General features: G+C 37.6%; 2 protein-coding genes across 2 annotated transcripts; one reads left to right on the plus strand and one right to left on the minus strand.

The window, feature by feature from the left end:
• Positions 1 to 629: 629 nt before the first annotated feature.
• LOC140788867 (glycosyltransferase BC10-like) lies at positions 630 to 6,733 on the minus strand. Its single transcript, XM_073138342.1, has 10 exons — positions 6,301 to 6,733; positions 6,070 to 6,186; positions 5,883 to 5,983; positions 4,879 to 4,950; positions 4,663 to 4,744; positions 4,474 to 4,554; positions 3,832 to 3,870; positions 2,314 to 2,379; positions 1,920 to 2,066; positions 630 to 1,192 (listed from the first exon to the last, which is right to left on the minus strand). Exons 1-10 carry the CDS (start codon positions 6,523 to 6,525, stop codon positions 1,013 to 1,015), a joined length of 1,110 nt encoding a protein of 369 aa, XP_072994443.1. The 5' UTR covers positions 6,526 to 6,733; the 3' UTR covers positions 630 to 1,012.
• A 620-nt stretch (positions 6,734 to 7,353) lies between these two features.
• LOC140788182 (uncharacterized) lies at positions 7,354 to 10,371 on the plus strand. Its single transcript, XM_073137341.1, has 3 exons — positions 7,354 to 7,705; positions 7,936 to 9,237; positions 9,816 to 10,371. The coding sequence occupies exons 1-3, from the start codon at positions 7,523 to 7,525 to the stop codon at positions 10,041 to 10,043; spliced, it is 1,713 nt and encodes a 570-aa protein (XP_072993442.1). The 5' UTR covers positions 7,354 to 7,522; the 3' UTR covers positions 10,044 to 10,371.
• The last annotated feature ends 168 nt before the right edge of the window (positions 10,372 to 10,539 follow it).

The raw sequence follows: 10,539 nt of genomic DNA on the forward strand, positions 1-10,539 counted from the left end.
TTTTTTTATAACAAAATATCTATAATTTATATAAAAAAATATGCACAAATTTTATTTTTATTATTTTAAATTTTATAGTACTTTTTTTTAATACAAATGCTCTGTTTTTGGACGACAACCATTTTCCATGTCGTCCAAAAACATAAATGCAATAGATTTTCCATGCAAATTATCCTAAAGATTTCGCAAAGGTGAGACGTTTGCACGTGTTTAAGAAAAGCATCAATCTTTCCACTCATTTGAGAAGTTGTTTCAAAGAGAAAAGGAAAAGAAAGAAGAAGAAAAAAAGAATTGGAAAGACAAAGAAGTTGTTTCCAAATATAAATGATCTCCTAGTAGTGGTTCAACTATTCTTATCCACAAACAACGTCGTTCAACTATTCTTATCTACAACTCGATCGAGCAATTAATTCCAACATTTCGTAGTCTTCCCACCCAACTCTATTTATCACAGCAACTCTGTTAAATGGTCAGTAGTGCCAGATCTACAACCATTCCTATGCATACATCTGGGGAAAGTTGCTGCACTGCATGAATCACGGACCAGCCATAAAGCAAAGAAATGTCTGGGGGTTCCTTTAGCAGCAGCTAAAGGTCATTAAACAGCATGATATAGCAAGCATAAAAAATACAAAGGATAATATATGTAATGCATTATAACTTGAATTTGTTTCTATCTAACCTTTAACAGATGTAGCTAATCTAGTCAGTTACAAATTCCCTCTTCTATATTTAGCATAACAAACATTCCGGCCAACTTTGATTGGTCAGTAAGTGATGTATATTAGTACTTTGATAACAGTATCCTGCACGATCCTGTCTGTAGATAGTTAGAGGACCATGGCTCCTGAACTTGTATCATGTAGGTCAAATACCGTCTCTTTCTTGCTAGCATCCAGTGCCTTTATAATCCTGGCACTGATGCTGTGCGTCAAGATAACATTGTATACAGCATCAGCTTCGGGACATTCTTGAGGCGAGCAACTGATAGGCTATTGCAAGGCGAATAGCACTATGAGGAATTAAATAATAAAGCAGCAGCATCAAAGGGCCCAACCAGTCCTTCGCTGAGGATTCGCATGGCAGCACTCCGGGAAAACTTCCTAGCAAACAAGAAGCATGGCACTAAGGTATCATTGCATTGGCACCATTCTGTCCGGTATTCTGTCTCATAGAATACATGGTTGATCTTCTGCAAAACAATGAAGTAGACATCAGCAGTGGAACATAAATCACCAAATCTTTAAACTCACATGAATTTCTCTTCTCAAAACTTCTCTATAGACAATTACTATCAAAGAAATGAATTATAAAAGGTTAATTACATCTTAGCCCCCTCAACTATCACTTTTACCTCCTCAAGAAAAAAAAAGACAGATACAACCTCTGAATTACTTAAGTGTATCACTAAGCCCCTTCTATCAGCATTCGTCAGAAAATTTCATCAGAAATAATAATAATTTTGACTGACTCATAGATGGACAAAAATGCCATCATTAGTTTCCTGTATTCTTCCATTTCCTCCGTTAAAGGCATCTATGACAACTTCTCCAAATATCCAATCTAAACCAATCTTCTATAACCCCTTTAAAAAACATAGATATCTCATTCCCCAACTCTCCTCAAGGAAAAAGAAGCGTGTAAAAGCATTTTTATCTATCTAACTAGTTAATCTAATTTTTAATATTTTTTCCAATAAAATTTCTAATGGAGGGAATTTAGTGATACAATTAAGTAATTGAAAAGGGTGTATGTACCCACTATTTTTCTTGAGATGATGAAAGTGAAATTGAGTGATAGTTGAGGGGGTCAAAATGTAATTAAACCAATTCTGCGTGATAGTTACGATGCTTGTACATAAAATGGATAAGGATATATCATATCTGAAGTTTCAAAATCCATGGATAATGGTATCTTACCTTTATTTCCTTAATGCTCTGAGGGCTTGCATCAGCATACTCAAATGTCTTTGGATGCCATGTTTTTGTATCCATATGATTTGAGGACTGGTTCCATGCTGTATAGGTTAGAGTTCTTCTTTCTACTTCATGTTCAAGATCTTTCATCTGTAAATAAAACAATATTTAATGAGATAATAGGAAGACAACTTCTATGTCATATTTTAACATGAACATTAACATCTTGGCATTATTTCTACGTAGTCACGGTACATTAATAATGTATGCTGGGCCTTACAATCTCCAAGAAAGGAAGTAAGGAATTAATGATCAATCGCAGGTCATATTTGTTAAAAATCAAAACTTAAGACCTAAGATATGGAACAAGATAGAACTTAGGAGTATAAATTCTTACAGAAAGTAATGTCTGTGTGTAGTGCTCATCTGGAATACAATTGCGCTTCTTCTCAGCAGCTGATTTCTGCAAAAAATAGACCCAGTTCTTGTAAAAGGATTGTCAAAGATGCACTGATAGATTTTTCATAAAACTAATTTTCAATCTACAAACAAGCAAGGAACATAACGCAGGCGAATGGAGCACTCTGGAAAATTTTAACAAGAAGAAATAACTTGATAATTTGCTTTAACAATCTTGCTTGTGCCTGGGGTCTCCTAAGGAACAAATGTGAATGTGCCAAGCAACAATCCAATAGGCATACAAGGAGTCAGCTTGTTGCACCTTTTACCTTCCATATGGCTCACACGTTTTACAACATCACTCTATAGATATGTATCTAATTAGCACGTACTACATGTCTACATCAACACCGGTAGACGATTTGCAATTCTCAGTTCATTCAATTATGCAAACTAACAAATATGTGGCCTTCCAAGAATTTTAATGCGCTGAGTGAGGACTATGAAGAATGCATAAGGATACGGTACCACAAATTTTGACAATAAGTATATGAAACATCTAGGATACATAGCTGATATATGCATATATTTATGTCTACAAACACACAAATTAGTGAGCTTATGTACTTCCATTTTCTTAATTGAGGAATTTTATATTATTGTTGCATATGATAGTTTATATAAAGAGACCTCAAAAGATACCATTCATAATAAAGAACTAGTATATTACGTAGTATATTACTAAGATGTAAGATAAACAACTGAATTTAATCTATAAATCAGAAGAAGTTGATAAGCAAACATCCCCTTTCCCCTTGCCTGCCTTCCCACTGTGACATGATTTCCTAATATAGATCATAAAATAAATAAGTGAACTCAGCCTTTTCACAAAGGAAAACCTTCTAGATCCTATAAAAAATGAAAAGTAACAGTCTCCTTTGATTTGATTCATATTGATAGGAATCTTAGAAGTATTCAAAAAATATTTAAGAAGTATCCGAGAAATATCCACAACATTAATTTTATTGTTAACAATTCAGATACTTTAAGGAAGTATCTGATACACATTTGAAAGTATTCGATGAGTATTATATTTGATATGGATACAGTGAGAGTATGGAAGTATCTGTCTTTCCCAGGTAAGAGGTCTGCCGGTTGCCTAGTAAGGCCTTACATGCTTTGTTTAATGCAAGACTATAATGGTTCTTCCATGCATGCTACATACTATGCCACTGGACACTTAAATCCATGGGCCCTTCATTTTTCAAAATGTAGCAAATATTCAAATTTACTAACAACAAAAGCATTATGATTGATGGCAATATTCATGCAAAAGAAAGGAACTTCACTGCTGCACTGTCATAGAAAGACTAGATTAGAATTGTTTGTATTAGCAAAGACTTCTGGTTTAGATTGGGCAGCCCTAGAACTGAAAGAATAGAACAATCTTATCTGCATCTCAAGAGTGTTGGCACTTAGTATAACGTAACTGGTACAATTACAGATGTAGACTTACAGCAGTATGCTTTTTCCCAATGTCTGATTCAAGAACTCGCTGCAAAAGTATGAAGGAAGAGTACTTTGAGTAAACACAGTTAAACATCAACACTGAATCAATTATATAGCAGTGAGGTTAAAGAGAAAAGATGGATAACTTCAAATTCAAATATGAACAACTTCAAAATATGCAAGTTGCATGGGGATAAAATTTCCAACAGAAACATTGAGTGTTTCATGTCATGTTCCAACATTGCAATATGACAGGTGTACAATCAGTAGTAATCTACCTGCCTTAATCATTCCCACAAAGTGCTTCTAAAAGAATCTTTAATACCAAATGCATCAAGGAGGTCGCAAAATAGATCAACAGGAATATTTCTTGTGACCTTTGTTAGTGGGCTCCCAACTTCCACTTTGTATTAACAATTTAACATGCACTAGAAAGATAACTTAATGAAGGAAAAAAAATAATAAAAAAGTGACCATTTATTTCATTTAAATTTCCATATTCCATTTATATCTATCGTGGTTATCTGAAAAATGAAAGAAACCTTGCAGCATCATAATGGTCAAGTTGCAATTAAATTTCCAGAAGACATTCCATTAGCATGAAAAAAAAAAAAAACACTAAGCAAAGATTGTTATGCCAATAGATTACCTTGCAATGCCTTTTGAATATTGGAAAGATAACATTGTCAGCAATTACAACCTCTGCATGTTTCCTAATTAATGTTATCCACTGAAAAGACAAACATAATTGCAATCAGAACAAATTTCAGTCGAAACTAAATAAATGGTCTACTAATTTCTCAATTGCATCTTGCAAGTTAAGAAACTAAAATGATACCTGAGATCCTTTCCTCCATTTGGCCCTGGGAATAGTAGGAGACATTTTGGGCTGATATCGTTCTTCCTTTTGATCAAGAAAGCTGGAAGAATTAAATTGTTACTGTTTTGATATTTGAGTGACTATGTTGGTCAGTACTATCTATAAGTTTTCATATATCATGAAGTTCCTAAGTCATCAGAAACAAACTTACTCTAAATTATCGCACTAACTCACCTGTCGACAAAACTTCTGGATGAAGACATCAAGTAGCTATATACATAGCTGAAGTTATAAAGAGGGACGCAGCTGCAGCAAGAAATAACATGATCAGAACATGGATTTCTCGAGATATAGAACATCAAGTGTCCAATTTCAACAAGAAAGCAAGAAATTTAGAAAAAATTACAAATAGATATTAAACTAGATATGGCATTCCTCATCACAGGAGCACAAAGGTCAACAGCCTGACTTTGGAGCAAGGAACATGAACTCTAGACTACTGACCTAAGCATCAAGGCTTAACTTAAATTTTTATTCAATTGTTTAACTTGCATATGGAGGCAATTCATAATAATTGATCTTACCAGTCTGATCAGTAAATAGATTAGGGCTATATGGAAAATAACCTTAAAGGTGGAAGTAGGGAATCTAACCTAACTCTGCTCCAACTAGATCAATCAATTTTATGAGAGATCAGCTGTACCAAATTGGTGGAATCAATTCAATGTAATTTCCTACATTATTTTTCTAGTTGAGTCATCTGACCTTTTCCTAAGTGAGCGTCCTACTCTTTTCTTAATTGAACCTTCTAGCATGTTCCTAATTTGGTGAAGCCTGCACATCAGCCATAAAGTGAAAAATAATTGAGTCCCCCAGCAACATGCTGCTATTTCCCTCTAATCCCTTAGTACTTCTCTCCTCTTTCTTTCATTCTCAACTTCTCCTTCATATTTTCCTTCTACCCATTTCTGCTGTGCTTTTGTTTATCTCCTTCTGCATAACAATTCTTGTTGAGCCATTATACAACGATTAATGCCAAGAAACTTCCGCATAACAAGAAATTGCCAATTAGTGGATTGAGATAATTCAAATGCCTAATTCTTTTAATCAGTGCTTTGGACAATGAAGAACAGCAAACCTACTAATCATAGAACATAGAAAAAACGAATGGCAATTCCAAGTACTTGTTATTAAGAAAACTCAAAATTTTCAGATTTGCAGACTTCAAGGCACGGTACCTATCCGACACCAAAACAAAGCGCTGGTTGGCCGGATCCTCAAGTGCGGCTGCAAGCAGCCGCCTCTCAGCTTCTATCATACTAGACTCTCCCCAATACACCTGCATCTCACAAACATTGAACAAACTCAAATCCCCCTCCTTTTCCCCAAAAGAAACATAAAAAGGAAACCAAAGAAAGGCCAGACCTTTACGCTCCTCTTAATCTGTCTGCCGTAGAAGAACGCCGACCGCGTCGTGTACCGATCGAACACAAACCTAGGCTTCGAGTGGATATATATCGAATAATTCTCCTCTTCGGCATTCTGGAGAACATCATCCGAACACAACACCAATTCAGAAAATCTAATCCAATTCCATCCAAAAACAAAAAAAAAAAACACAAGCAATATAACGCCTAGCGACGCAAGAAAAGAAACCTGGAAGAACGCGTGCCATACGAAATCCAGCGGCAGATCAGTGCGCGCAAGGAAGAGGAACGCGACCTTGGGGGTGCGCCACGTAGGCTCCAGCGCCGACACCGGCGCCCGCGAATGGATCCGAAGGAGCGCAAGGACGCATGCGAGGACGGAGATGGAGAGCACCAATTGCAACCCTAACCACAAGCGGTGGCGAATCGCCGCCCCTCGCTTCTTCGGCGACATCGGTTACGCTCTCTTATTAATAGGTAGGTGATGAAGGATGGAGCATTCTTTTCTCGTTCAGGCATTTAAAGGCATGGAGGAGTCGCCGTCCGCTTCCCTTTCCGCTTCCGTCGATGTCACGTCTTTCTCTTTCTTTCCCCCACACCCCTCTCTCGCTTCGTTGCCGCCAAAGCCTCTCCGCTGCGCTGTTGCCTCTCCAGCTCCCTTCCTGCTTTATGACTTATTAAATTACTACTTAATGCTTTACTGTTACTTTTATAACACCAGTTCTTCTTTTTTTTTTTTCTTTAAAATAAAAAATATATATATATATATATATATATATTAAAACTAACACAATAAAGGTAGAGAAATAACTAAATCAAATTATTAGTCATCCCAGACTCAAGAGGCAAATGCATAAATAAATAACTAGTGCTATTTCGAAATTGCATCTAGAAAGAGGTTTAGGATTTTGGTTTGAATAGGAGTCGGTGGAGGTGATTACTTATCAAACCATCAGGTCAGTTGGGCGCGTGAATAAGTGCAGATTACGCGGACAGCACGCCCGCCGTGTGGATGTGGTTACCCCCTAACTCAGCATTTCCATTATAAAATATTATATAATTTTATTTTTTAATATATGTTGATCATGTCTAATTTTAATATAGAAAAATAAATTAAGTGGTCATTCACTAATATATTTTTCTTTTTTTTTAAATGGTTTTATAATTTCATAAGAGAAATAAAAAATTAAAAGTAAAATATTTTCTAGAGTCGTTCGTGCTCGTGCGTGCCGAATAATTATTACGCACGCTTTCTTACTTATTACAGTCGTCTCGGTCCAACGAAGCATCAGACATAATATATATACTGTCACGAAATCCGATCGACGTCCACCTAACCTATCTATCTTTGGTATCTATATTCGACGCACTTGCCATTCTCTTCCTCTTCCCATTCGATCGATCGATCCATTCGTTAGTTGCTTTTTGATTCGATTCGACGAGGAGGACAGATGGATTTCGAGCTGCGAGCGGCGAGAGAGAAGCTGGAGAGGGAGCAGAGGGAGCGGAAGGCGCGGGCCAAGGCGAAGCTCGAGAGGGACCGCAAAGCCAAGCAAGAGGCCGCCAGGCAACGGGACGCCATCGAGGCAGCGCAGAGAGCCAAGCGCCTCGACGCCGCCCGTGCCCGCCTCGAAGTAGAATATTAATAATTTTGCCCTAAATTTCTCCCCCTTTTCTTTTTCTTCTTCTCGATTTGGTCTAGATTCGATCGAGTATATGTTAATCATCGATTGTTCTGTTATTAGTGGTGATTGATTACAATAGATGCAATAGTGTCCCTATTTTAAAGGTTGTAAATAATCCATTTCAGATGTATGCCATCAAGTTAAGCTCTCGTTAACATTTTTGTTCCTTTCTTTGTTAGGCGGAGCAACAAATGGAAGAAAATATGCTACTTGGTAACGGAATCGTCTTCTCAGGAATATTTGAAGCTGTTCCTTTTGATGGCTATGGGGATAAGATAAAGTTGCCACCTTCTTGCTTCAAAGAGTTGTCTGATCAAGGAGCTCTGGACAAAGGCCCTATGTACTTCAGGTTATCGAAGGTTAACGAAGTAGGTCCTTCGGATTCAGGTGCCGCCACGAAGCAAGATACTGGAGTTACTCATTCGGGTGTCCTTGAGTTCACTGCCAGAGAAGGTTCTGCAGAACTTCCTCCACATGTGTGGAGCAACTTGTTCCCTGGTAATGACCTTGATGTTCCTTTGATTGAGGTGCGATATGTTAGCTTGCCGAAAGGAACTTACGCAAAACTGCAACCTGAAAGAGTGGGCTTCTCGGATCTCCCTAATCATAAGGCTGTACTTGAGACAGCTCTCCGCAAGCATGCAACTCTTTCGGAAGGTGACGTGTTAGCAGTCAGCTATGGAGAGCTGCGCCACAACTTGAAGGTCCTAGAGCTGAAGCCTGCTTCGAGTGTTTCTGTCTTAGAAACAGATATTGAAGTTGATATAGAAGGATCAGATTCTATCTTGGATGGTGACAACAGTCAGCATGTGCTCATCCCACTTGTCCTAGGGAAGGTTGAATTAGGAGTTATAGAAGAAGGGAAATTTAAGTACTACAGATTTTGCATTGAAGATGACATCGGTGAGAAAGTTTCTTCTGGCCTGATGAACATCGAGGTCAAGATTGACGCAGATGCCAGTGATGGGGATACTAATGTTTATGTATCCAGGCATCCATTGGTGTTCCCTACCCAACATCGACATGAGTGGGCATCTCACGAGATGGGCTCAAAGGTTTTGATACTCAAACCAAAGGATCTTAGCCTGGTTGCTGGTACATACAGCATTGGAGTCTTTGGTTTCAAGGGAGTAACAAAGTATGATATTTCTGTACATGTGAAAGATACTAACAGGCAAAGGATTGGAGACCATGCTAATGCTTCATCTCAAGTTGATTTGGATTCGGTAGAATGTCGAAACTGTAGGCATTATATATCTAGCCGTACTGTCGTAATTCATGAAGCATACTGCTTCCGGCACAATGTTGTTTGTCAACACAATGGCTGTGGAGTTGTTCTTCGGAAGGAACAGGCAGCAAACCATGTGCATTGCAGTAAATGCAAACGAGCCTTTCAACAGGGGGAGATGGAGAAACATATGAAAGTCTTTCATGAACCACTCAGTTGTCCATGTGGAGTAATTCTAGAGAAGGAAGAAATGGTAAGCAACTACACTTGTACTTCTTTCTTATACAACAATTTGAAATGTGTGTATCAAAGTTGGTACATATGGCTTTGCTGCAGAATTTTAGGTAAAAAATAATTTAATAGTAAACAATTATGCATGTGAGACAAAATTTTGTATCCTGAAAATTATTCTGGTTGTGTTCTTCTCAGATTGTTAAGCATGCATGCTATGTCAGTTGTCAACCATTCCCTTTCTTCTCTTTTGTACAGTTTACTCTGCATTACAATTATATATAGCATGCTATGTTATGCCTGTTTGACGCAGGTTTGTGATCACCTGATTGTGAAACAAATATATAGTTGTAAGTTTGCAACCACAATAATATTTGTATGGTATGCATCTTTTATCTCACAAATGAGGTGCAAGTGTTGTAAACATTATCTGTAGACCACCTATATGCCTAATCGTAGTAAGCCTGGTTATATCACACCATCTGTTCACTCTGATGTATATGAGTTCCAAAAGTTGCGTGTCTCTATCATCTTTCGATATATTTCAAGTTTGTACTGATCTCTCCTGACTATACCTTTGATGTTTCATTACCATGGTAGGTCCAACACCAGTCATCAACCTGCCCTCTGCGCTTGATCATGTGTCGCTTCTGTGGAGACATGGTTCAAGCCGGGAATGAACCAATGGATGCACGGGACCGTCTCAGAGGATTATCAGAACACGAGAGTATCTGCGGATCTAGAACTGCCCCGTGTGATTCATGCGGGCGATCTGTCATGCTGAAAGATATGGACATACATGTGATTGCTGTGCATCAGAAGAGCTGAATGCTACGAACTAAAATTTGCCAAATAAACCTTTGAGTGGGGAGCTTATGGAGATTGATCATTTGATATGATGACCTGACAATGCATTGATATTCAGATCCTGGTCTGCTTTGTATCCATTGCCCTTTCCGTTCTCTTTGCCTTTGATAGTGCATGAAGGAAAAAGCAGTTGTATTGTACATGCACAGGATTGCAACTTGATGATGTGTTTATTCACTATTATATCTTATTTATTGTACTTGTACGTTTCTCTCTTTGCATATGAAATTTGTACATTTTTTGAATCGATACTAGCATTCTTCATTCGAAGACCAAATTTTAGTCACAAGCTCTTGTTTAGAATTCTGCCACTGTTTTCGTGATGGATTAATTGACAGAGATATGGTTTCTAATATCATCTTCATAAACCAAAATTTACTTGCTCGTTGGGAGCAAGATTTTATTTTGTAAGTGATAGTTAAGGTGGGTAATTGCAGAGATGTACCATAAGTGAGTC

The sequence above is a fragment of the Typha latifolia genome, chromosome 5, assembly GCF_019914945.1.
Source record: "Typha latifolia isolate L0001 chromosome 5, TyphaL0001v2, whole genome shotgun sequence".
NCBI classification, from domain to species: Eukaryota; Viridiplantae; Streptophyta; class Magnoliopsida; order Poales; family Typhaceae; genus Typha; species Typha latifolia.